This window comes from Urocampus carinirostris, chromosome 10 (assembly GCF_059441175.1).
Source record: "Urocampus carinirostris isolate Australia breed hairy pipefish chromosome 10, RoL_Ucar_1.0, whole genome shotgun sequence".
NCBI lineage: Eukaryota > Metazoa > Chordata > Actinopteri > Syngnathiformes > Syngnathidae > Urocampus > Urocampus carinirostris.
Window position 1 is genome coordinate 4,053,214 of NC_142358.1, and position 26,138 is coordinate 4,079,351.

Below are 26,138 nucleotides of genomic sequence, written 5' to 3' on the forward strand. Positions count from 1 at the left end.
TAACTGGGGGATTCCATGGTGAAAATGAAATGCAAATTTTCGACCTATGATTTTTTTTTAAACATTGTTACGATAGTTCATTTCTTTTTGTACCAGGAGGCACTAAATACAACACACTGTCATTTTGACAACAGCTTTAAGTATAGTAAGAGACTGTCACAAGTACTGATATTGTATCGCTTTGTACCAATTCCTAGTATTGGTAGTCAGTTCAGAGAGGCTTCACTTATATTGTATTTTATTTTTAGACTCGAGATATCTTTCTGTGAATCATTATATCCGCAAGATCCAATGAAAAAAATGTTTTTCCTCTGAATTGAAAAGAAATGTTTTAGTTTTAATGCGGTACACGGGCTCCTCTTTGTGGCCATGTAAAGGAGCGCAAGCATTTTCTTTATCTAGTTTGCAATTCATAATTTTCATTACAGTCACAAAATGTTTTCCTGTAATATTTTATGATATATTGGCATCACATTGTTTATTTTTATCATGACTGTTGTATCTTACTAATTTATTATAATAATCATCATGTGATAAAATACTACTTTTTTCACTTTGACAAATATTGACAGAAATTTTAGAAATAGAATTTTAATTGTCAATTATCATTCGAATCATTTTACCATAATTACCTTTGCTATCATCATTATTTGGGAACCTTTGGTTAAAATGGGGCATCTCCTTTCCCATAGCGCTATCTACTGGTGAAAGGCGGAAAATATGAGTTTAATGTAAGACCAGCTCGGTGGCCTTGGGGGTATGGCGCTCGCTGGGACTGGGAGGTTGAGGTTCAGGCCTCGGCCGAGTCATACCTAAGACTTAAACATTGGTACCCGTAGATAAATAAAGTAAAACTGAACACATTCGTGAATAACACAGCGTGATGGATACTCCAATGCCTTGAAATGGTTCCGTTTATTTGATTTGTAGGACCGCTCCCACCAGTCACCCCCCTCCTCCACTTTCCTTTCGTGTCTTAGTGTCTCTTGCGGCATAGCTGCGGAGTATGTGGAGGCTCACGTGTCTTACGGTGAGGGTGTTATCATGGGAGCCCAAGAATGCCATAATTCAATTAAAAAGGGAACATGAACTTGGTAAAATGAAAATTTAAAACATTTTGCAAAATCCCATCTCATTAGCCGTACCGCTTATCCTCAGTAGGGTCGCGGGGGGGGCTGGAGCCCATCCCAGTCATCTTCGGGCAGTGGGCAGGGGACACCCTGAACTGGTTGCCAGCCAATTGCAGGGCACACGGGGACAGACAACTCACTCGCTCATTCACACCTAGGGACAATTTGGACCGGCCAATTCACCTGAAATGCATGTCTTTGGAATGTGGGAGGAAACCGGAGTGCCCGGAGGAAACCCACGCAAGCACGGGGAGAACATACAAACTCCGCACAGGAAGTCTGGAGCTGGATTTGAACCCACGCAGGAGGTTCCCATGACATGAACTGTGCCGCACAAGCGCTAACCACTGCGCCGCCGTGCTGCCCATTTTATATTTAATCAAAATGCTATAATTCAATTTTACATGTTATATCACTCGAAATAAAATGTAACCAGCCAAACACTCTGGGCGCTCAGCGGCCCCAAATTTCTGACCCTAAAATACCAACGGTTGTAGTCTTTTGTGTTACAATAGGTCGGATATGCTAATTCCAACATGGCGGCCACGTAAGGACACCTATCAGGCAGAATGTGTGTTCGCTTCTACTCTTTCGCGCCTATTCAATTTAGCTCAAATGTATTTATAGAGGGGGGGGGGTTTAAGGGTTATTGTTCTATCTTCGTTATTCATTATCCATTATCCGTTATCGGTCAGTTCATAATACGCTACAAAGCCTAGGAGCCGGGACATAGATTTAAAGAACAATAAATTTATTTTTGGGAGCTGCGTTTATTTTCATTCACACGTAGAGCAACGTTGATTTTAGTCACACCTCACAAATGTTTTGTCGAAAAGACTGAAGGGGAAACATGACGTCGCAACGTTAGCTTTGAAACGAAGACGTCGTCGACATGACGTCAAAGAGACGTCCGGGATACTCGTCGCTAAGAGAAGAAATCATTGAAGATGGACACGAAGTAAAAATGGGGCCATGTCAAAACGACAGTTAGACAGTAAGTTTATATTTTAAACTTATTCTTTCATTATAATTTTTTTGTATTTTATTTACAGTTTTCCTGTTGTAAAGTGGACCCTGCAGATGGAATGTCCTCCTTAAATACACGCTTAGCAGTGATATTAATTTCCTTCCCAATGCAAACTGTTATAATTGGAGAATTCCGTTAACATATCAATTCAAAGAGATAAATGGAATTTTTAAAAACAATTAAAATAATTTGAACGGGTCAGGAAATTGGCAAAAATATTAATGATTAATTTATAATATACTAATATATATATATATATATATATATATATATATATATATATATATATATATATATATATATACTCAAAGTTGTAGATCTGTTTTATGTATTTTTTGTTGTATCAGCCAATATTTTATTTTGATTAACAATTGACATAACCGACATTTTTCTTGCTGCACTACTTGGTTGAAAGCTCTAAAATCCTATGCGTAAATACGGTACCACTAAAGGGCACTGTTGTTTAATGCAAAGGAAAACCTATGCCAATTGATCGCTACGACGCAGTTAGATACCAGACAAACATGGCGGTGACTACTCAGTATGGAAAAGAAATACACCTTTCCCGACCCATGATCTATTTTTGAATAAAAATTAACATTAGTTGTCTACATATATCTGCCTATTATTCAAATTAATGTGTTTTTATACTGAATGGACGTTTGTTTACCACTATGAGGCACTAATTACACCCTGTCCCTTTATTAATTTTTGAAGTTGTCATTTTCTCTACTTAATTAGCAATGCTATATTTTCCATAACTTCTCATGTGGATTTTTTTGGTAAGACGTTTATCTGACCAGTTATATTTATTTAATAGATTGGTCACGTTAAATGGATTAAATGGACAAAAAATAATTAATTGGGTCCCGGTTTTAAGCATTTCATCTGATATATAATTTGTAGTATTCCTGGAGTTGTATTTTTTTGTATGTTTTAGTATTTATTCAGTGAGATTTTTTATTCAGTTTTATAGTATGTTTGTATTAGGGTTAGGGTAGTATTTCTGCAATATTATTTTTGTAGTATTCCCGTCGTAGAGCTGGAGTTGTATTTTTGTTGTATTACTATAATTTTGTTTTGTAGTACTTTTGTAGTATTACTGTAGTAGTACATCCGGAGTAGATATTTTGTTGCATATCTTCAGTATTTCTAAAGTATTTTTGTAATAATACAGAAGTAGCTTTTTAATATAGGTGTAATTTTGCAGTATGTCTGTTGTAATACTGTTGTTTTTAGTATTTATATACTGGTCTTTCTGTATAATTTGTGTTGTATTTTCATTTTTTCCAGTGTTTCTGTAATATAACTGCAGTAGTATTTTTGTAGTATTTCTATAGTGTTTGTTTTCTTTTATGATGATATAAAGATTATGTATGAGGTCTCTGTTTTGAAGCACTAAATTGATTGATATTTACCTTTTCGTTATTTTGTACTATTCTTGTCATATTTAAGTAATAGTATTTTTGTTGTAGACACACTAAAGGTCAACGTGGACAAAATTAGCAAAAAAAACATCTTACTTTTTGTAGCACCTAATTTACATTTAACACGATATTTTTATCAGTTTGGTTTGGAAGGCAGGATTCAAAAGCCTGACAGGCCGCATGTGGCTCTTGGGCTGTAGCTTGCCCACCACTGCCATGTAACGAAAGGTCGTTTGTCGTAGATTTTTGTTTCTGCTTTTTTTTCCTCAAACTAGGGTATGATTTTTTTGCTAATATGAAATTTTACTTACTTTGGTGTCAAGCTCACTCGTTGACTACTGGTATATATTTTATTCATCTGTAATATTGAGTTTTCAAACTAACACTAGCTAGAACTTATTTTTTTTATGCACATTCTCCTTAGTGTTTGTTTTCAAGCTAACACTAACTAGACCATCAACATTTTTTTTTTCAGATGTGGATTCTACTTTGTTATGTGTTTTTTTAAGCTAACACTGTTTCAGGCACCAAATCGTGTGTATAACACTTTATTTTTAAGCTAACACTTGCTCGCACCTATTGAATTGTCTTTTCTTTGTGCTTTTATATTTCAAGTTAATATCTAGATCATTAAGTTTTTAATGTGGATTCTCCTTTGTGTTATAGTTTTCAAGGTAACGCTTGCAGATCTGTTCTAAAAATAGCTCACCAGTGCTGAATCATTGATTTTTTTTGTAAAATGTTTTTTTTTTGTGGTTTAAGGAGTATTTAACCCTACCTCCAATAATTAACCTGGTAGTAACGTAGTAACAACATAGTGTTAACATGTTAAGTTGTTATTTTAGAAATGCATATCGAACTTTGTGCGCGTATTGGTAACAAAAACTAGCTGTCAGCTTGAAAACGTTTGGAAACCTCTGATCGAGCACATCAATTTAGTTTTTTTAATGCTGATTTCCCTTTTTGTGTTCGTTTTTAAGTTGACAACAACAAAAGCTAATAATAGATAGCTTGTTAGGGTCTGACATACCTCCTACCACCAGAGGGCCCCAACCGTAATGGGAAATTAAACTGGGCACAGGTGTGGCCAATGGCTGTGACTTCTGATGAGAATTGTATATCTCTGTAATATTAAGTTAAGTTTTTAAGCTAACACTAGCTAGCACATCAATTCAGTTTTGTTTATGCGTATTCTCCACACACATTTATTATATATCCTTAATATACTTTTTTCTATATTTTTGTTTTGTTTTTCACGTTTTTATCTTTTTTAATTAATCTTACTGAAATTCGCTTTACTATTGTATAATGACAAATTGACAAGAAAGCCTATTCTTGTCTAGTCTAGTCTAACACTACATACGGATAACCCTAGCTAGCCCCTCACGTTTAAGATGCAGATTTTACTTTGTGTGTTTTTTTTTTCTAGCTAAGGCAAACACTTGCTAGTTTATTGACTTTTGACAGTTTAAACAAAGCTCTGTATTTTAAGCTAACATCAGCTAGCTCTTCCACTACTTAATTGGATTTTATTTTTATATACTGCAGTTTTAAGCAAGCTAGCGCTAGCTAGCTAGCTAGCTAGCTTAATTACTTATAACAAGATTTTGATTTTTCTTTAGTATTACATTTTCAAACTAACACTAGCTCACCCACAAACTTAAATGTGTCAGTGTTGTTGTAATGCTAACAGTAGCAAGATATAGCTTATTGAATTGTGGTATTTCTTTTATTTTTTTGTAATGCAGTGATACGTTTTCAACCCAACAAGAGCTAGTGCATCAATTTTTCTTTTTTTCTCTTTGTGGATGCTATCAAGCTAACTCTAGCTTGTTTTTCAACTACATGTTTTTTTATTTGTGTTTTTTTATACTTTAGCAGTAACTTTTCAATTTTTTCTGGCAGGGGACCTCCGTCTGAGGTGCGATGATCTGGGAAGGCCTGAAGCAGTTGTGGAGCCAGCTAGTGCGTGTTAAAGTGGTGGATCGCAACTTGGCCGACGTGCGTCTGTCGCGTTGCCTGAACACATTTGACCTGCTTGCACTCGGCGTGGGCAGCACGCTAGGCGCCGGCGTTTACGTGGTGGCCGGCAATGTTGCCAAAGAAAGTTCAGGGCCAGCCATCATCTTGTCCTTTCTCATTGCGGCTGTGGCGTCCATTTTGGCGGGTTTGTGCTATGCCGAGTTTGGAGCCTGTGTTCCCAAAACGGGCTCGGCTTACCTTTATAGTTACGTGACGGCCGGAGAGTTGCTAGCCTTTGTCACCGGGTGGAACCTACTTATGTCCTATGCCATTGGTAAGATGTTGATGGACTTGTATCTTTTTTCAACATACAGTACTGGATACGGTGTTAATCTGTTATGAGGTGGGGGTCGTAAAGGGAAATTGTTGTATAGCGGGGGGATGAAATCCTATGCTAATTAGTAAATGCATTCTGAACCCAATCTACAAATGTCCAAATAACAAAATAGTACATTTTTAATACAGTGAACATTCATTTATCACAGGTGATACTCTAAAAAGAACCAGTGATGGGCAAAATCTAAATTTGGAACATTGGAACCCTATTTTTTTTTATTTATCATATACAATTAATTTATTTCAGAGCAATCAACCAAACAACGAACATTTTTTTTGAGGCTCAAGCATTTGCTTAACCAAAGTACTGCACACTGTACCTGTAAACATATATTTTTATTTTTATTTTTTTAATGGTTTTTTTTACCAATACCGACCTTCTAAGGGGTTCTAGAGCCGCATGCGCCTCTTTAGCACTAATTAGTGGCTTCTTGGCTCTTTTTCACAAAAAATGTCTTAACATTTCCAATGAATATAGATTTAAACAGTATGTGTTGCCTTCCTTATTGTACTTATACACAGTTTTTAATTTGTTTGGCCACAAATATATGCTTGGGGTTCTTTCGGGGTCAAATTTGCCTTTTTCAACATTTAAGGTTGCAAACCCCTACTTTAGCCAGTTAGAATGCAGAACATAATGCACTATTAATCCATGAAGCAGCAAGACTATGAAAAGGTTAGCAGCGTTAAAGCGGGGAATTACTGTATTATGCCAAATAAACCTGTATATGTTTTAAAAAAACATTTGAAATGAATAATCATGTAAGGAAAACAGGAGACAGCAGAGTGATATTAAAACATGTTTAAAAAAAAAGTCCACTCACAAGGCAAGGCGCTTGGCTTACATTGCGAGCTTTCATCACCGGCTGGAACTCACTTATGTCTTACACCATTGGTGATATGTTTACAGGCTTGTATCTTTTTTAACATACAGTATTAATCCATTCTAAGGTAGGGTTCATATGGTGAAAATGCCGCTTTGCGGCGGATTGAAATCTATGCTAATTAGCTAATGCATTTCAAACCTCAGGTCCATCAGATAAAAAACATCCAAATAACAAAATAATATGTATAATAAATTTGTAAACCATTAAATAGCATTATAAGTTAACATATATGTAACGGAAAAATGAAATTTGATTTATTTTTGGTGTTACGTGACTCCAGTTGGTACAGTGGAGTAGTAGGTGGATCCTGAGAAGAGAGGAGACAACAGATCCATATTATAACTGATGATTTCCTCGCTTAAATCGCCATCTTATATTTGATAATTGTCTTGATTGTTAATTAGTTATCGCCTCATTCCTTAACAAATGTACAACAGATTTGCTTTGTGTTTCTTAATAATTTGATTTATTTAATTTTTGTTAATTTTTCAATCATCGATTGGTTATAGCCATATTCCTTAACAAGGGTATCATTGTATGTGTCTCTTATGCATTTCTTAATTATGTCAAGCTTCGTTTCCATGGTTAGCATCGCTGCAAGTCTTAGGGTACATCACTAAAACACTAGTTTGTAAAACGAGATTTTTTCATGGGAATTAACCCAAGCCCAAGAATGTACTTGTATAAAAAATTATTTGTAGTTTTTGTTTATTCACTGAGCTAAAGAATAAAAACAATTGCTATATTACTTAGTGTTTTTTTTTTAGGATTTGTTTTTTTTCCAGGCACTTCGAGTGTGGCAAAAACATGGAGCGCCACCTTTGACACGATTATCGGTGGGCAAATCGAAAAGTGGAGCAAACTCAACATCCCCATCCACTCGCCTGGTGTCCTTTCCCAATACCCTGACATCCTTTCCGTCTTTCTCGTCTTTATCATTACAGGTCAGGACGTTTCTGTTTTTTTTTCTTTTTTTGAGGATGCCTGATAACTTGTTTCCTACCGATAACATAAATAAAATAAAAACGATCAATACCAATGGTTGATCATTTTTCTTTTCACTCCACGCTATATTTAGAAAACATCAATGACTTGTACTTCTGTTTTTTTGTGTGTGTCTTTTAGAGTGAGAGAGAGAAAATAAGAAAGAGGGGGGAAAGAAAGACAAAGAAAATAAGAAAGAGGGGAAAACAAAAGACAGAAAGAAAACAGGAAAGAGGGGAAAAAGAAAGACAAAGAAAATAAGAGGGAAAAACAAAGACAAAAAGAAAATAAGAGAGAAAGAAATGAAAAGGTGATGAGAGAGAGAGAGAGAGAGCATGAGAGAGTGGAAGAAAAACAAAGTTATATAGCTCCATTTGCTTTGGAAATGGTGCCTGGCTTTGTCAACATCAAGTAGACTTATTTCAAAGTGCAGCTGATTTTCTCTTGTTTTTTCTCTGGGTGTTGTCTCGTAGGCAGAGTTCAAAACCTTGGTGGGACTGATCTGGCCCGCGGGCCGCATATTTGACACTTGTGCAGTAGGTGATATACAGGACTGTCTCAGAAAATTAGAATATTGTGATAAAGTTCTTTATTTTCTGTAATGCAATTAAAAAAACAAAAATGTCATACATTCTAGATTCATTACACATCAACTGAACTATTTCAAGCCTTTTATTATTTGAATATTGCTGATTTTGGCTTACAGCTAAAAAAAAAACTCAAAAATCCTATCTCAAAATATTAGAATACTTCCTCAGACCAAGTAAAAAAATAATTTTATAACAGCAAAACTAAATCAAACATTTGAAAATGTCCATTGATGCACTCAGTACTTGGTTGGGAATCCTTTTGCACGGATTACTGCATCAATCCGGCGTGGCATGGAGGCAATCAGCCTGTGGCATTGCTGAGGTGTTATTGATGCCCAGGATGCTTCGATAGCGACCTTCAGCTCATTTGCATTTGTAGGTCTGGTGTCTTTCATCTTCTTCTTAACTATACCCCACAAATTCTCGATGGGGTTCAGGTCAGGGGAATTAGCAGGCCAATCAAGGACAGTGATGCCATGGTCAGTGCACCAGTTACTGGTGGTTTTGGCACTGTGGGCAGGTGCCAGATCATGCTGGAAAATGAAATCCTCATCTCCATAGAGCTTTTCAGCAGATGGAAGCATGTAGTGCTCTAAAATCTCTTGGTACACAGTTGCATTTATTCTGGACTTGATGAAACACAGTGGACCAACACCAGCAGCTGACATGGCTCCCCAAACCATTGCTGACTGTGGGAACTTCACACTGGATTTCAAGCAACTTGGATTTTGCTCCTCTCCAGCCTTTCTCCAGACTCTGGCGCCTTGACTTCCAAATGAAATGCAAAACTTGCTTTCGTCTGAAAAGAGGACTTTGGACCACTCTGCAACTGTCCAGTGCTTCTTCTCCATAGCCCAAGTCAGACGCTTCTTCCGTTGCCTTGAGTTCAGAAGTGGCTTGACCATGGGAATACGGCTATTGTAGCCCATTTCGTCTGTGAACTGTGGATTTTGATACCTGGACTCCAGCTTCAGCCCACTGTCTTTGAAGCTCCCCCAAATTCTGGAAGCGGCTCTTCTTCACAATTTTGTTAAGGCTGCGGTCATCTCTCTTGGTTGTGCAGCGTTTCCGGCCACATTTTTCCCTTCCAACAGACTTTTTGTGGATATGCTTTGAAACTGCACTCTGTGAACAGCCTGTTCTTTGAGAAATTTCTTTTTGTGTCTTACCCTCCTGATGGAGGGTATCAATGATGGTCCTCTGGACAGCAGTCAGATCAGCAGTGATTTAGTTTACTGAACCAAGCTGAGTGTTTTTAAGGCTCAGGAAACCCTCGCAAGGTGTTTCGAGTTAATTAGATTATTCAGGTGATTAGTTGAATAGCCTACTTGTATACTTTTTCATGATATTCTAATATTTTGAGATAGGATTTTTGAGTTTTCTTAAGCTGTAAGCCAAATTCAGCAATATTAAAATAATAAAAGGCTTGAAATAGCTCAGTTGATGTGTAATGAATCCAGAATGTATGACATTTTTGTTTTTTTAATTGCATTACAGAAAATAAAGAACTTTATCACAATATTCTAATTTTCTGAGACAGTCCTGTATATTTTGCAAGTATAACATTAGATTCCATTGCTATATGCAGATGACACTCGACTGTATCTTTTAATGGAGGAATCTGCTTCGTTAATTTGTCAAATTTTTGATAGCCTGTCCTTTGAGCCATGTTACTTAATACATGTGACTTAATTTGACTCACTGAGATAAAAAAAAGGATGCCACTTAACTTCTTGTGCCTCAACAGTGCTCTGAACATTGACAAATGTAATATCACCGAGAGTAACTCAGTCAAAAATGTAGGTGTCACATTTCACCCTAATTTGTCGTTTCAGTAAAAATATTATTAGAACATCTTTTTTTTCCATCTTCGCAACATTTCAAAAATTCGCCCTATGCCTTCCCAGTCCGATGCTGAGATTTTATTCAAGCATTTATTCCCTCCCGTCTCAATTTCTGTAATGTACTACTCTTTGGTCGCCCGAAATGATCCCTAGAGCCAAGAAGAAATCAACAGCTTTCATGTAGGTTTTAGATCAGGGGATGGCGTAATAGTAGTCTGTTGTCTGTACAGCCCTTTGAGACTTTTTGTGATTAACGACGTCACAAATAAACCTGACCTGCATAGACTTGAATTACAAGAACATGTTACAGCTTTGGTAATCTGTGAATCAATAAATTCATGAATGGTTACTGTATGAAGCATTTCATTGTAAATATGCGTTTTGTTTACCATATTTTCTGTTCTATACGGCACATTGCAATTACGTATTTTCTTTTATGTGTTTGCCAGGCTATGTGGCATAGTGGATTATTAGGCTCATTTTCAAATGTCTGGCAAATTTGGGGTTTTAAAGTAAGCCATATATTTCAAGTAACATGTAAAAATTAAATACTGTATTTTCCGCACTATAGGGCGCACCGGGTTATAGGGCGCACCCCCAAAAAATAGTTTTTGGTCTTATATCTTCCATAGATAAGGCGCACCGGATTATAAGGCGCTACAATGGGAACGTCGACAAAACAGTCAGATGATTCGGTCCAACTGATTACCCCCTTAACATTCCCAAAGCTTGTAAAGAAGCAAATACGTGTCGTAGACACGTGCGGATGCGGTGTCCGTACGATGTCACTCAATGCATCATTTCAAATATCATTCGGAAGGTTAAAGTCTTGGGATTCAAGAAATGCCAAACATTTCTAAGTTTCTATTTTCTTTTTCGCTCGCAACTTTACTGTGCATATGACAATAAACACTTGGAATTGAGTTTAATTCTCGCAACTCATCACAGCAACATCAAGATCGTTCTAAAACAAGATACCGGGAAAATATAAAGCCGCATAGCTCACCTAAGTTCTCACGTTCAATAATGATACGCAATCATGGTCTTCTTACAACCGTGAGTGAAGTAAATCCAGGAGAGTAAATTATTTGCAAATACAGACTAATAAAACATGTTTCTTTATGGTGTACTTTAGCAAGCTTGCTACGCCATTGCTAAACTCGGCCAATTGCAGGGTTTGTTTTGGCCATCTAGCCAATCCGAGGCTCCGAATAACTTCAGCCAATAGCGATCGATTTAACGGATGATTGACACATCTTTTTCGGCCAATTGCAGTGTTTGTTATGGCCCTCTAGCCAATCCGAGGCTCTGAATAACTTCAGCCAATAGCGATCGATTCAACGAATGATTGATAACATCTTTTTCGGCCAATTGCAGGGTTTGTTTTGGCGCTTTAGCCAATCCGAGGCTCCGAATAACTTCAGCCAATAGTGATCGATTCAAATGATGATTGACACATTGGTTAGCCAATGAAACGCCGGTAAATAAATCCCAGCATACACCGCGAACTACTTGGCGTTCGGGGGAAAATCTAGTCGGCGGCGGCAAGTTAGTTGCAAGACTTTGCGAATTAATTTTGTTCCATAAATAAGGCGCACTGTATTATAAGGCGCATGGTCAGCTTTTGAAAAAAATTAAGACTTTTAGGTGCGCCTTATAGTGCGGAAAATACGGTAGTTGTAATGGAAATAACCTAATTTAACCCTGGAGACCAATAACTGAACCTCATGTTAAATTTTGAAACAAATATTAAAACATATGTCTGAGAAAAAAACACTTTTTTTCCTGTGGCATCTTTCATGTATTGGTGTGACTGACAATCACATGGTCTTTCCTTATTTAGCCCGGTGCCTATCTGCCGAAGAAAACTAAAGGGGGAAGGAGAAGAAATTAGCATATGCAGATAATTAGCCACAGATACCGGTATCACCTGAACAATCTTATAGGGGATTATTCTCTCGAATCATGGTAAGCGATGCTGGAGCTTACCATGCAAAAAACCCACAACATCTTCTTCAAAAAGGGTGTAGGGCCTAACAGGGCAGGACCCCCTCCCATCTCCACACCTAACCAAATCCTTGAGGCCCTGGTCGCAGCCCCAGGCCCTTCTCACCCGTCCTAGGCTCAACAAGTATCAGGCTGGCAAGCCCTACCCTGCATCATGAAGTAACCTATTCCACCATGTGTGCCCTTGTGTGTGCAATGCAATTAAAAACAAGCGCAGGAGAAGTCGTGATGGGGGGGTTGTATTCCCCTCATTCACTGAGCCGGAGTCCTCAGAAATAAGTGAGTGTAGAACATTTAAAATGGGTGGGTATATTTGCATCACCCTTAGGCAGGGATGTCAAACTCAATTGCACAAGGGGCCAAAATTCAAAACACACTTAAGGTCGTGGGCCAACCAGGATAAACATTTATTGAACACACTTAAACTGAATGTTTTTGGAACATAAATATGAATAAAAACAGATAAGAATATTATTATATTATATAATATTTAAACCTTAAATCACTTTTACAGTATTTATTGTTTTGCTCTAAATAAAAATATCTTGTTAAATTATGCAACTTAGAACTTAACTTAGACAACTTGACATTAAAATAACATTCAAATTCCTTTGCTCCTATGTCAATGTATATATTAAACAAAACTTAAATATCCCAAATGATTTTGCTCTCCTTAATATGTTTCCTGTCAAAAGTAGAAATATAAAAATGCTACACAAGTTATTTTGTAAAAACGTCACATCATTCTGAGAACAGGGAGCCTGATGTGCTTACCTTTGGCGCAGACGGAGTAGGGCGAGAGATGAGAGGGAGTGCTTGCACTTTTTGCATAGCTCCACCCATCCCTTTCACTCACCCAATAAAATAACTTTTAAGTTCTCTTCCGGTGTTTTGGCGTATTTACAATTTGTTCTGTGGATTCATCAAAAAGTATCTGAACACTGAACACAGATTATATAGTGAGCTTTTATATATAGGATTCTTTAGCGTTGTACCAAAACAAGTTTTTTTTGTGTGACACTTTGACTGTAAATCGTAGTGAAAACGTGCCCTATATATTCTGAAAAGTACTGCTTAGTAATTCAGCTTTGGTTTGGCTTTGCATACATCTGAACAAGGTAAAATGGCTCAAGTTTTGAACAAGATGGAGAAAATTTGCATGCAATTAGATTTGTCTCTGAGCCATAGGTACTCATAGAGAGGGCCATTTATGGCTCGCGAGCCATAGGTTCCCGACCCCTGGTATATATTATAGTATACGTCATATATGAAGAAATAGGTACAGTGACTAAAACGTCAGAATATGATGTCCAGGGATGAGACTGCGTTGTTCACATTGACGGGCAGGACCCCCTCCCATCTCCACACCTAACCAAATCCTTGAGGCCTTGGTCGCAGCCCCAGGCCCTTCTCACCCGTCCTAGGCTCAACAAGTATCAGGCTGGCAAGCCCTACCCTGCATCATGAAGTAACCTATCCCACCATGTGTGCCCTTGTGTGTGCAATGCAATTAAAAACAAGCGCAGGAGAAGTCGTGATGGGGGGGTTGTATTCCCCTCATTCACTGAGCCAGAGTCCTCAGAAATAAGTGAGTGTAGAACATTTAAAATGGGTGGGTATATTTGCATCACCCTTAGGCAGGGATGTCAAACTCAATTGCACAAGGGGCCAAAATTCAAAACACACTTAAGGTCGTGGGCCAACCAGGATAAACATTTATTGAACACACTTAAACTGAATGTTTTTGGAACATAAATATGAATAAAAACAGACAAGAATATTATTATATTATATAATATTTAAACCTTAAATCACTTTTACAGTATTTATTGTTTTGCTCTAAATAAAAATATCTTGTTAAATTATGCAACTTAGAACTTAACTTAGACAACTTGACATTAAAATAACATTCAAATTCCTTTGCTCCTATGTCAATGTATATATTAAAAAAAACTTAAATATCCCAAATGATTTTGCTCTCCTTAATATGTTTCCTGTCAAAAGTAGAAATATAAAAATGCTATACAAGTTATTTTGTAAAAACGTCACATCATTCTGAGAACAGGGAGCCTGATGTGCTTACCTTTGGCGCAGACGGAGTTGGGCGAGAGATGAGAGGGAGTGCTTGCACTTTTTGCATAGCTCCACCCATCCCTTTCACTCACCCAATCAAATAACTTTTAAGTTCTCTTCCGGTGTTTTGGCGTATTTACAATTTGTTCTGTGGATTCATCAAAAAGTACACTGAACACTGAACACAGATTATATAGTGAGCTTTTATATAAAGGATTCTTTAGCGTTGTACCAAAACAAGTTTTTTTTGTGTGACACTTTGACTGTAAATCGTAGTGAAAACGTGCCCTATATATTCTGAAAAGTACTGCTTAATAATTCAGCTTTGGTTTGGCTTTGCATACATCTGAACAAGGTAAAATGGCTCAAGTTTTGAACAAGATGGAGAAAATTTGCATGCAATTAGATTTGTCTCTGAGCCATAGGTACTCATAGAGAGGGCCATATATGGCTCGCGAGCCATAGGTTCCCGACCCCTGGTATATATTATAGTATACGTCATATATGAAGAAATAGGTACAGTGACTAAAACGTCAGAATATGATGTCCAGGGATGAGACTGCGTTGTTCACATTGACGGGCCATTAACAACAATAATGTAAAATTGTCTTGCGGGCCAGATATGATTACACGGCGGGCCGGACGTGGCCCGCGGGCCGGGAGTTTGAGACATGTGCCCTAAGGGGTGGATGGAGTTCCAAGTGGAAGCCTATGTAGAAAGTGTTAGTGCAAACTAGTGAGTAAGGCGTGATCAACAGGTTCTCCCCGTTGGACTAAAGGAAGGGCGCCGCCGTCTTCAAAAAATAATACTTAGGATGAGTAGAAATTGTCTGCTACTGGGACATAACAACTTCTTGTTGGGTTTTTTTTTCATTTTTGTTTTTATAAAGTAAGAAAATACTAATTATTATCAGAAAAACAATGAACAAAGTTTCACCTTCTTAAAATGAGCAAAAACAACTGTTGGTTTCCCCGTTTTTCCCGGGTTTTTTTGTTTTGTTTTTGTGTGATCAAAAAGAATAATAATTATAATCTGTAAATTTATTTTCATCACGATTTTTACCTTGATGCATTATTTTTTTGCAATGCAATTTTAAAGAGCTTCATTAGGCAAAATAAGTTGTTGAAAAACAATATACAGTGTGACCTCATTAACTGATAATAAGTTTTTAGAATAAAAAAAATGGTAACCTGCTGCCACCTACTAATATGGATTAGTTACTCAGCTGACCATTGGAAGAAAGCAAAGATACTGAACAATTAAATGTTTTGTTAGTTTTTTTTCTTAAAGAAAAAATTGGTCAGTACAATGGTTGAAAATCACAACCCTAAAGTTAATTTTTTTTTTTTTCTTTTCTAGGCATACTGGGTTTGGGCGTGAAAGAGTCAGTGCTGGTAGGCAAAGTTTTCACCAGCATCAACATCTTGGTTCTTTTTTTTGTCATGGTGGGTGGTATCATCAAAGGTGACATTCGAAATTGGAAGGTCAACCCTGGAGACATTCTCAATGCATCCTCGCTCAAGTGAGAATTTCAACATTCCCCACTCACGCTTTTTAATACCTTATTGTTCATGTTTTTCAGTTCTACAGAGCAATTGTCTTTGAAAGAAAGTCTTGGTCTGGGGGGTTTCATGCCCTTCGGATGGACTGGGGTCTTCTCAGGGGCTGCCACCTGCTTTTATGCATTCATTGGCTTTGAATGTATCGCCACTACAGGTAAGAAACAACATTTATTACGTAATTGGTAAATGGTCAATTGAGTGCATTCATATATTGCTTTTCAAGTCAAGTCACGTTTTTTGCTATGGCCCTTAATCACAAAATGTCTCAACGGACTGCACAGTTTACAATTTAAGCATCCCCTGATCTTAAACCAACATGCGGGCAAGGAAAAACTCAAAAACCTCAACATATGGAAATCAAGAAACCTTGAGATGGAGCCTCACAAGTTTTAATCCTCCTTTGAGGATGAGCACGGTGCAGTAGATTTTGCATTGAGTAACAATACACAAAATTATAGTGAACATCAATAAGAAAAACATAGGCAAGATGTAAAACATTTGTCCAAAAATTCCATGACGGCAATGACACCTCGAGGCTGTAAAATTGTCTGAAAAGTCCGTGACATCGATGACGCAGCATTTTCATGCAAACATTTGTATATTAGTAAAGGGATACTCTCATTTTGAAGTTTAATTTTAACAAAGACATTTGTACACATATGAAAAAAATAATTAAACATGACTCAACAACATTGTTAGCCCATATCTATATAAATACTGTACACATTGAAGGAACTTTATTGAACTTTAGGAAATATTGAACTTTAATTGCTGTGTTTGTTACTCTCCTTATTTATGTGGGTTATGAAACTCGGGGAAAGTGTTTTCAAATATCAAACCTTTAAGAGAAAAATTACTTTCATCAAAATGCTCACAATTAGAACAAAATGAGAGATAAGTTCCGAGCTCCAAGGATTTCATTTGATATTTAGTTTTGTAGTATTATTGTGGTTGTATGTTTTAGTATTTTGGGAGTATTTCTGCAGTCAGAATCTTTGGGAGAAATTTCTGTAATAACACTGGAGGGTTTTTTGGGAGTATTTTTGGAGTATTTCTGCAGTCGTATTTTAATGTATTTTTGTATATCATTTCCATCGTAGAATTTTAATAGTATAGTTTTATTGTTATAGTATATTTGTAGTATTTCTACAGTTTAGTTTTTCTAGTATTTATGTAGTTATCTTACTGCAGTATTTTGTATTATTTCTAAAGCAGTATTTTTGTACTATTGCTGTAGTAATTCTGTAGTAATTTTTTGGATTTCAATAGTAGATTTTTTTTTGTAGTATATCGAGTTTTCTCTATTTGGTCTATCTGCTATTACTGTAGTTGTATTTTTGTAGCAATTATGGCGTAATATTTCTGTACTAGTATTTTTCTATATTTCCGTCATAATATTTATGTTGTAGTATTTTTGTATTGTAGCAATACAATCTTGTATTTTTGTAGTATTTCTCTAGAGGTATTGAAGTATTTCCATGGTAGTATTTTTTAGTGCTTCAGTATTTTTGTAATGTTAGCATAGTTGTATTCTTGCAGTATTTCTGATTTATATAATTTTGGTAGTACAGTGGAACCTCGGTTCTCGACCATAATCCGTTCCAGAACCCTGTTCGAAAACCGATTTGTTCGATCACCGAAATCATTTTTCCCATTAAAAAAAAGTGTAAATCGTTTTAATCCGTTCCAACACCTTGAATGTTTAACGTAAACATAACGCTAACCCGGGCTAATCATACGTCCGCGTTATCGTAATCTTCCGTACGAAAGATTACGCTAACATGAACGTGTAAAAATAACAAAATCAGGTCGTTTACAAGACATTTAGCACCCTTAATCACAAAATTAGGGTGTAGTACTATTTGTATGAGAACTGTCTCCACAACAAGTGGTGAGTGGTTCATTGGAAAGGGGGCTCCGTTCCAACACCCTGAAAGTTGGAACTACCCTGAAAGTTGGGCTCCGTTACAACACCCTTAATGTTTACCTTGAATGTTCAACGTAAACATAAAGCTAACCCAGGCTAACCGTACATTCGCGTTATCGTAATCTTCCGTACGAAAGATTACGCTAACATGAACGTGTAAAAATAAAAAAATCAGGTTGTTTACAAGTCATTTAGCACCAGGGTCTCCACAACAAGTGGTGAGCGGTTCATTGGAAAGGGGGCTCTGTTCCAACACCCGGAATGTTTACCTTAAATGTTCAACGTAAACATAAAGCTAACCCAGGCTAATCGTACGTTCGCGTTATCGTAATCTTCCGTACAAAAGATTACGCTAACATGAACGTGTAAAAATAAAAAAAAGGATAAAGAAAAGAATTATGAATAGAATTTCTTACCTTTGTGGTGGTCAGAAGAAGGTGCAGGTGGACAATGGGGTATTCCCTAGCAAGATCAGACACTCGCACACCTCCTTCATATTTTGCTATTATTTCTTTCTTAAATGCAATAGTTGTACGCACTACTTTTCAATTTTCACCTGTAGAAACTTTGCTGCTTGCACTGACTTTCTTCGGAGGCATAATTAGGGGCTAAAACACTTCGTACACCCATATTAAAAGCGAAAGTAAAACGAAGCATGTCCGCACGCGATAACAGTTGGTCACGAAAATAGCGATCTACACACGTACGCCGCTCAGCATCGCACCCTAGCGTACGCACTCGCGCATTACCAGCGTTCGAACTCCGATTCTTTGACCGAACAGCGAAGCAAGAATTTCTGGTTGGACTCCGATTTGTTCGAACTGAGAGGCGTTCAAAAACCGAGGTTCCACTGTATTTCTGTATTATAGGAGTAATATCGTAGTATTTTTGTATTTCTACAGTATTTTTTTCTTTTCAGAATGAAAGCAAAACAAAGTATTAGGTCCCCGTTTTTACTTAATTAGATTTTTAGCCTTGTAGTAATTTTGTATTTCTCTAGTAGTTTTTGTTGTAGACACACAAAGGGAGAAAGGAGACAAAGTTGGCACCAAAATTAATTTTCTATTAGCCGTACTTTATTTACCGTTATGTATTTTGTCATTGTATTTTGACCAATTTTGTTTGGAGGTCCAGATGAAAAAGCCTGACGGGCTGTATGTGACCCACGGGCCGTAGTGCCCACCCGTGTTCTACCAAGTGGCACTTTTGAATCCCCGCCCAAATTAATGCCCAATTCTTGCCCTTGTTGCAGGGGAAGAGGCTCGCAACCCCCAGAAGTCCATCCCAGTGGGCATCATCACCTCACTGCTGTTCTGCCTTACCATGTACATGGGTGTGTCCAGCGCCCTAACCCTCTTGATGCCTTACCATCGCCTCGACCGCCTAAACCCACTGCCCGTCGCCTTCACACATGTCGGATGGCCAGCCGCCACCTACGCCGTGGCCGCCGGCTCGCTATGCGCACTTTCCACTAGGTCAGGTCATTCGTCTTCCACTTTGTTTTACTGTTTACTTCTCTATCCTCTCATATTAATCACTTGTCTGCAGGCTATGGCTCGCTGCTAGCCGCTATTCTTATGTTAGCTGCTCCTGGTTTATCTTTTAATGTCACTTAACCTTCCAAAGCTAGTCATGCAAGCAAACTGTGCTGAGTTCCGTGATTCAGGCATCGTCCACTTTTTTCCATCGTTTCCTTCTTTCGCCATCCGTTTAAAATACTTGGCTTGTTATTGTAACCTGTTCCTGCTTTGTCCTTAAGTGTCATTCACCTTCCACAACTCATCATGTAAGCAAGCTTTAACAAGTTCCATGATTCAGGCATTTTCCGATTTATTTTCCCTGTGGTGAATTATTACTCACCATCACTTAAAAGATATCACAAACGAGTGCAAGCAGCGTTTACTGAAAGTATTTGTTATGTTGATGTACTTTTGCAGTTTGCTGGGCGCCATGTTCCCCATGCCCAGAGTGATTTGGGCCATGGCAGAAGATGGCTTGCTCTTCAAATGTTTGTCCAGAATAAGTCATCGCACCAAGACACCACTCGTCGCCACCATCTGGTCTGGCACTGTAGCTGGTCAGACTATTATTGCTTATTTTTGTTTTTTATGCAAATGTATTTATCTATTGAATTTAATTAATTTTGTTTTATTTATAAGTTTATTGATTGATTTATTTATTTAAGAAATGAGCCACTTTTTTGATTTGTCTTCATGGCTCTGTAACATATGACTTCAGGTTTTCTTAATTTTATTTCTCTTGTCACAATTATTTGGAACTCTTACGTTGTTTATTTATGTTTTCGTGTCACAACAGGCGTGATGGCCATGCTTTTTGACCTGAAAGATCTGGTGGACCTTATGGCCATCGGTGCTCTTCTTGCGTACACTCTGGTAGCCGCCTGCATGCTGGTGCTCAGGTGAGTTTCTCCAAAATGCTCATTCACTAGAAAATGTCAATGCTGAAAATTTAACATACTTTTATCAAGACACACACACTCTTGGATTTAAGGATTTTTTTTACTAATCATCTATGAATAAAATACTTGAATAGAACACAAAACAAAAATAAGGATTAGACACAAAAAAAAGAAGTTGGGATCTTGGCATTAGAGTAGAAACCCAAATTCAGTGGCTTTATTTGACTGGAAGTAGGACTTTAAGCAACTGAGCGTCATTGTAATTCAATCTAATTCCTCTTTAATCGCAACAATCGATACCTGTAACCAATAGATGAACTTTGGTTTCAGTGCGATGATGTGATAATGGTGGAGGCTGGTTTTGGGCCAGAGAACTGCAGTCCTCAAGTCTGGAGGCCTTGTCAGGACCAGAATCACTGGTTGGAGGGATGCACAGCCTTGGTCCTTGCTTTGTCAAGAGGGGCACTTTAGCAAGCATAGGTTAGCGTCCCTACACCTACTATCAGCCCAACAGAGAAGGGGCTTGCAGGTTTGACCTTTGAAATGGCTGGCTGAATATGACCGGCTTTACTGCTGTCTTGATCAGGACTCAGACACTGGCTTAGCAAGACTATCTTGCTTCCTGCTTAGAGTACTGCCTTGACCTTTGGCTGGATCAGAACTTTTGTCCCTGGCTAAGCAGAACTTTCTTGCTTGCTGGTGTAAACAGAACTGACTGCGGGGTGTGGACCGGTTGCTTTCACTTGCTATTGCTGTCCTCCTGAATGTTCTTTGTTTCACAAAGGAGAGATAACATCGGGCCACCAAAACTCCCAGTTGCAAACAATACAATTAAATTATTTCAAATAAATGAAGTAGAGCTATCATGGTATTCAATGCACATGTTTAGATATAATTTCATATTTTTTTGACATTGCAAACAGGGAATATTTCTCTGATAAGTTTTCTTGTGTGCGAACCACGATGAGCTGTTTCAACCCCTACGAGTTCAGCTGGTAGAGGGGGAGAAATAAAGTGAAGGTTGGATGGGGGGCGGGGCGGTTCATGTCTGTGTGGACCTTCCCCCAAAGCCAGGCAGAATGCTGTACCAAAGTACATACAGTACATACATATATTTACTTACAGTATGTTTTGCCTTCCTTATAAGTCTTATTTAAAGCATGTTTTTTGTTTTTGTCCAATGTAGATCTTGCAATATTTTTGGTTGCCAACCCCTCTGTTAACCGTACAAAACACTTCGAAAATGTGACATTTTAGTGAAAACAACCCTCCAAAATGGTTTATTTTATCCGATATTACTATTAACCTCCAATGACGGTTACAGACGCCTTAAACATTGAATGATGCAGTGCCATTGATGGCTACAAATGTCATTGGCAAAAAAATAATTGCACAGAAGATAATTTATAGCAACCTAAAATTGGGAATTTTGGGGGGGGGGGCAAAATACCGTGTGTCACTCAGATACAGGCCTGACAAGAGCGCCGTTCTCCCAACTGCATCGCTAGACGTAGCGGCAGACACCGAAGGCGATACAGGAAATCAGACAAAGGAAAACCTCTGCAGCACCATCATGTGGTTGCTTTTGCACCCCGACAAAGAGCCAAGCCCTCGATCCAGTTACGCCGTGCTTGTCTGCACTAGCATGCTGGGTAAGCCGTTGACTGCCATTGATGGGAATTTACATCAAAGTCACGATTAAAGTCTGGAAATGAATGTTTTTGGTCCTGCAGTGATTTTGGCATTACTCTTTAGCGTGGTGGCTGTCGCGGGGCACCATGCCGCTTGGTGTCCTTACGTGCTTGCGGCCATCTTGACCCTGTGCTCGGCCATAGCTGGCGTGGTGTGGAGACAACCGCAAAATAAAACCAAGCTGTCGTTCAAAGTGAGCATTGTGCTGATTTGTTAAGGTTGTTAACGTTGGTAACGAGATGTTTGGTCGCAGGTTCCTCTGGTGCCATTTCTGCCGCTGGCTAGCATGCTAATCAACACCTACTTGATGGCGCAACTCCTCAAGGGACCGTGGATGCACTACACAACCTGCATGACTATAGGTGCTGATTACTATGACACATGGCTTAAAATGCTATTTATAACTGACTGACTATATGTACTTATCACTCATGCATTTCAATTTTGATGGTTAGGACCTGCGATTGAACAGGGTAGTAGAACCCCGGGATACGACATTAACCTCTACTTAGGTGGGAATTTAAGAGGGAGTTTGCTGTATAACGGGGGAGAGAAAATTATGGCAATTTGAAAATGCGGTCCGAACCCCTGGTAGGGCAGATAAAACAATAAAATAATAAAATAGTATGTAGTACTATTTGTATGTAGTATAGTTGTAGAGCAATATTTCTTATCTGGTAGGTTGGGACCCAAAAGTGGGTCGCAGGCCTTTACCTTGGCAGAGTAATGCCTGTAATAATGGTTCGCAAAAAAAGTTAAAACGGTGACAACAACGATCACGTTGAAGAAGGAAAGGAATTATTTTATATAATACTAACAGAACCTTAAAAATCACATCTTAAACTGACAGGGAGCCAATGCAGGTTAGCTAAAATTCAGTTAATGTGATCAAACTCTCTTGTCATATTTAAAAGCCTTGCTGCAGCATTTTGTACCCGCTGCAAGCTCTTGATGCTTGACTTTGGGAGACTGGAGAGTAGTATATTAAAGTAATCAAGACTAGAGATGATAAACGGAGCGGGTCACATATAATTAATTATATGACGGTAGCCACAGGCAGTAAAAAAATGATCACAGGCCATAACTGACCCCCAGGCCAGACTTTAGACATTTTTGCATTTTTTGATAATCACATTTTTGCTTCTCCCTTTAGCATCACTTCAGCCTCGGACACATAGTGAATAAATACAGAACAAAAAATGCAGTATTGGATCACCGACTCGCAAACTCTTTACGAAGCACAAAATATTCTGAACTGAATCAGGAAGCGAGCACCGTGGGAGGTAGCCAGCCAATAGCATATCTGCATTTTAATGATGCAGTGACACAAACCAATAGCATACCAGTTGCTTCTAAGAGACAGCCTTATTAGAATGTCAACTCATCATGCATACAAACACCACAAAGTTGTTTGACGTTTTTGGTTAAAGAATGGATCTGTTATTGATTGTATCGCGGGGAAGACGCCATAACGAGGGGCTAAAAAACAGGTTATTTGTACAGGTTTTAAGTCAGAGTCGTTGGATTCTTATGGTGCATATTGAAAGGACTAGTAATAGTTATGACATGACTGTACATAGGTGCTTCTTGTTATGAGACATTATAACAGTGCTTCTCAATTATATTCTCTCAAGCCTACCCAAGATGTATTCTTTTTCAAGTGATCACATATTATTGGTGGGGACAAAACCATTATTGCTCGATGGTGGTGGTAACAAATCTCAGGGAGAATCCATGCCAAATTGACACTTAATGGCACATTTTAGCCGAAAAACAAATCAAGCTGTTAGAACCCGAACAGACGGTGGACCCAGGCGCGTAACGTTTTCGCACAAGCTTTATTTTACGAAAACGGGGCAGTCATGTGCGGGAACACAAACGCCAGCGTTTCGGCGATCGCTGGGCAGAAGTGAGACAGAGAAGTCAGGCTCAGGAAAACAGGAAGCCAGGGGCAGATGAGATCGAAACAGGGCAGGACAGACGGGATTGATACCAGATACAGGATACACGAGCAGATACCGGACAGGACGGGACAGACGAGATCGATACCTGATACAAGATGCAAGAGCAAGATATCGGACAGGACGGGACAGACGGGATAGATACCGGATACTGAATACATGAGCAGGATACCAGACAGACGGAATCGTTACCAGATACACGAGCAAGATACGGGATAGGAAGAGACCGACGGGATCGATACCGGATACTGGATACATGAGCAGGATGCCGGACAGGACAGACGGGATCGATACCGGGTACTGGATACTGGAGCAAGATACCGGACAGGACGGGACAGACGGGATCAATACCGGATACTGGATACACAAGCAGGAGACCGGACTCAGTCAAAATTGCAAGTGTAGAGGTTCATTGACGGACTGACCAGGAGTGAATCGGAGCACTGAGTTAAAATAGGAGGGGAGCCAATCAGGCAACGAGCAGCAGCTGGCGCCAAATGAGCGGGCCCAGGTGAGGGCAATGGGCAATCGTGACACAAGCGCCTTATCAGCATGATTGGGTTGTAATGTTTTGAAGTAACAGTTTAATTTGTTTGGCTTCGTGCTGTCCGCTGCCAACATTTTTAACATAGCAAACACAACGGTCTTTACTTGTTTACCTCCGTGGTCACAGTAAAGTGCTACATATGCTTCGTCAGACTTCCTCATCTTAACTTTTGGAAGGAGACTTTCGCTTGTCGCTTTACCCCGTCTCTCTTTGCCTGTCTCCGCATCCATGTTAAATATTTTTCATTACGGTCGCTTGAGAATCTGCTCCTCTTTGTTTCTCCCTTTTTTCACCTAATGCTTATACTCTGCGCTTCATGAACTATGTGCAGACTAAATGTAAAAAATAAATCAGTCTGCCAATGACGTCACCTATTATAGTGGAGGTGCAAAAAGACTTTATTCTGGGAAAGTTAAAAAATTAAGTACAATGTGCCCATGCCCCCCTTGACAGAACCCCGCACCCCGTGTGGGGGCGGCTGCCCCACTATTTAAGAAGCACTGGCTTTTAGTGTTTGTTATAATGTGGCCGTAGAAAATTATTGCTGACAGGTGATTAGATAGATAGATAGATAGATAGATAGATAGATAGATAGATAGATAGATAGATAGATAGATAGATAGATAGATAGATACTTTGTTCATCCCCGAAGGGAAATTCACATTTCCAGCAGCATCCCTGAGCTGAGAACAATCGAGAACAATCGAAAATAACACGGGAGCTGATTATGACTACTCTTTGTTATGATGTGCCTTTAGTAGATTGTCGTTATGACATTATAAGACGAACGTGTATCTGTGTTTATTGTTATTTTAAATTTCCATCGTTATTATTTGTGACTGTAGAAACTTTCAAATGTGCCTATGTGTTATGCCATAAACTTCGAATTTTATATTATTTTGAAGGTTTGCTGATCTACTTCTGCTACGGCATTCACAACAGCGCTCTGGCCTACTCGAAGAAAGCATGCGGGTGTCGATTGGACGGTCGAGGAGACGGACTTTGATTTTGTCTCAATTTTCATAAGGCAGAAAGAATCTGAAAAACTTTTGAAAGACAGTTGCTAAAACAAATCACGTTTTTTTCATTTGTTTTGTTTTTTACACCACTTGTTGGTCTCATTTGCTCTTGCATTACTTGTTTTTTTTTGACTGTTTAATTAGCTCTATTCTAGGGAGGTATGATGACAAAGATTTTTTTCCTCACTTTAAAATAAATATGTTTTTTCTCCTCTGAAATGTGTCACTTATTAGTAGTTTAGTCCAGTGTGTCCCAACCTTTTTGAAGCCAGGGCAGACTTTTTTTCATTGAAAAATCTTGAGGCGCACCGTCTATCAAAAGTGTTTAAAAAAATCATATCTGGCACCAGATTCGAGTATGTTTTTTAAAGCTAAAATAATCGTGGTCTGAAATGAGAGTATAACGTTTTGCCTTATCATTTGTGGTCATGGTAGCTCAAAAGGTAATACGGGTAATTCATTTTGGTATATTTTTGCTTTAATTTTTTATTTTACTGTATTTTAAACCTGTTTTTCAAAAATGTTCTTTTCTTTTTCTTGCTTTTCTATAAAACTTTATTGCACTTAAACTATGTCAGTGGAATTTTTATTTTTTACTACTCATTTTTGTTTTTTAATAAAATCAACAGAAATATGCAAAATCATTACTTGAATTGATATGTTGTTTTTTTTTTGCGGTGCAA

General features: G+C 38.3%; 1 protein-coding gene across 1 annotated transcript; it reads left to right on the forward strand.

The window, feature by feature from the left end:
• Positions 1-1,857: 1,857 nt before the first annotated feature.
• LOC148357519 (high affinity cationic amino acid transporter 1-like) lies at positions 1,858-25,674 on the forward strand. Its single transcript, XM_088345030.1, has 12 exons — positions 1,858-2,124; positions 5,490-5,880; positions 7,615-7,773; positions 15,688-15,850; positions 15,911-16,044; positions 19,070-19,292; positions 19,755-19,894; positions 20,134-20,236; positions 21,701-21,888; positions 21,970-22,121; positions 22,182-22,290; positions 25,342-25,674. Exons 2-12 carry the CDS (start codon positions 5,511-5,513, stop codon positions 25,440-25,442), a joined length of 1,842 nt encoding a protein of 613 aa, XP_088201156.1. The 5' UTR covers positions 1,858-2,124; positions 5,490-5,510; the 3' UTR covers positions 25,443-25,674.
• The last annotated feature ends 464 nt before the right edge of the window (positions 25,675-26,138 follow it).

Excerpts from the sequence above, each read along its gene's own strand:
- LOC148357519 (XM_088345030.1), top strand. The coding sequence starts at position 5,511 with ATGATCTGGGAAGGCCTGAAGCAGTTGTGGAGCCAGCTAGTGCGTGTT. Across the intron at positions 21,889-21,969 it reads TGTCTGCACTAGCATGCTGG|TGATTTTGGCATTACTCTTT; the intron begins GTAAGCCGTTGA and ends TTGGTCCTGCAG. Across the intron at positions 22,291-25,341 it reads CACAACCTGCATGACTATAG|GTTTGCTGATCTACTTCTGC; the intron begins GTGCTGATTACT and ends ATTATTTTGAAG.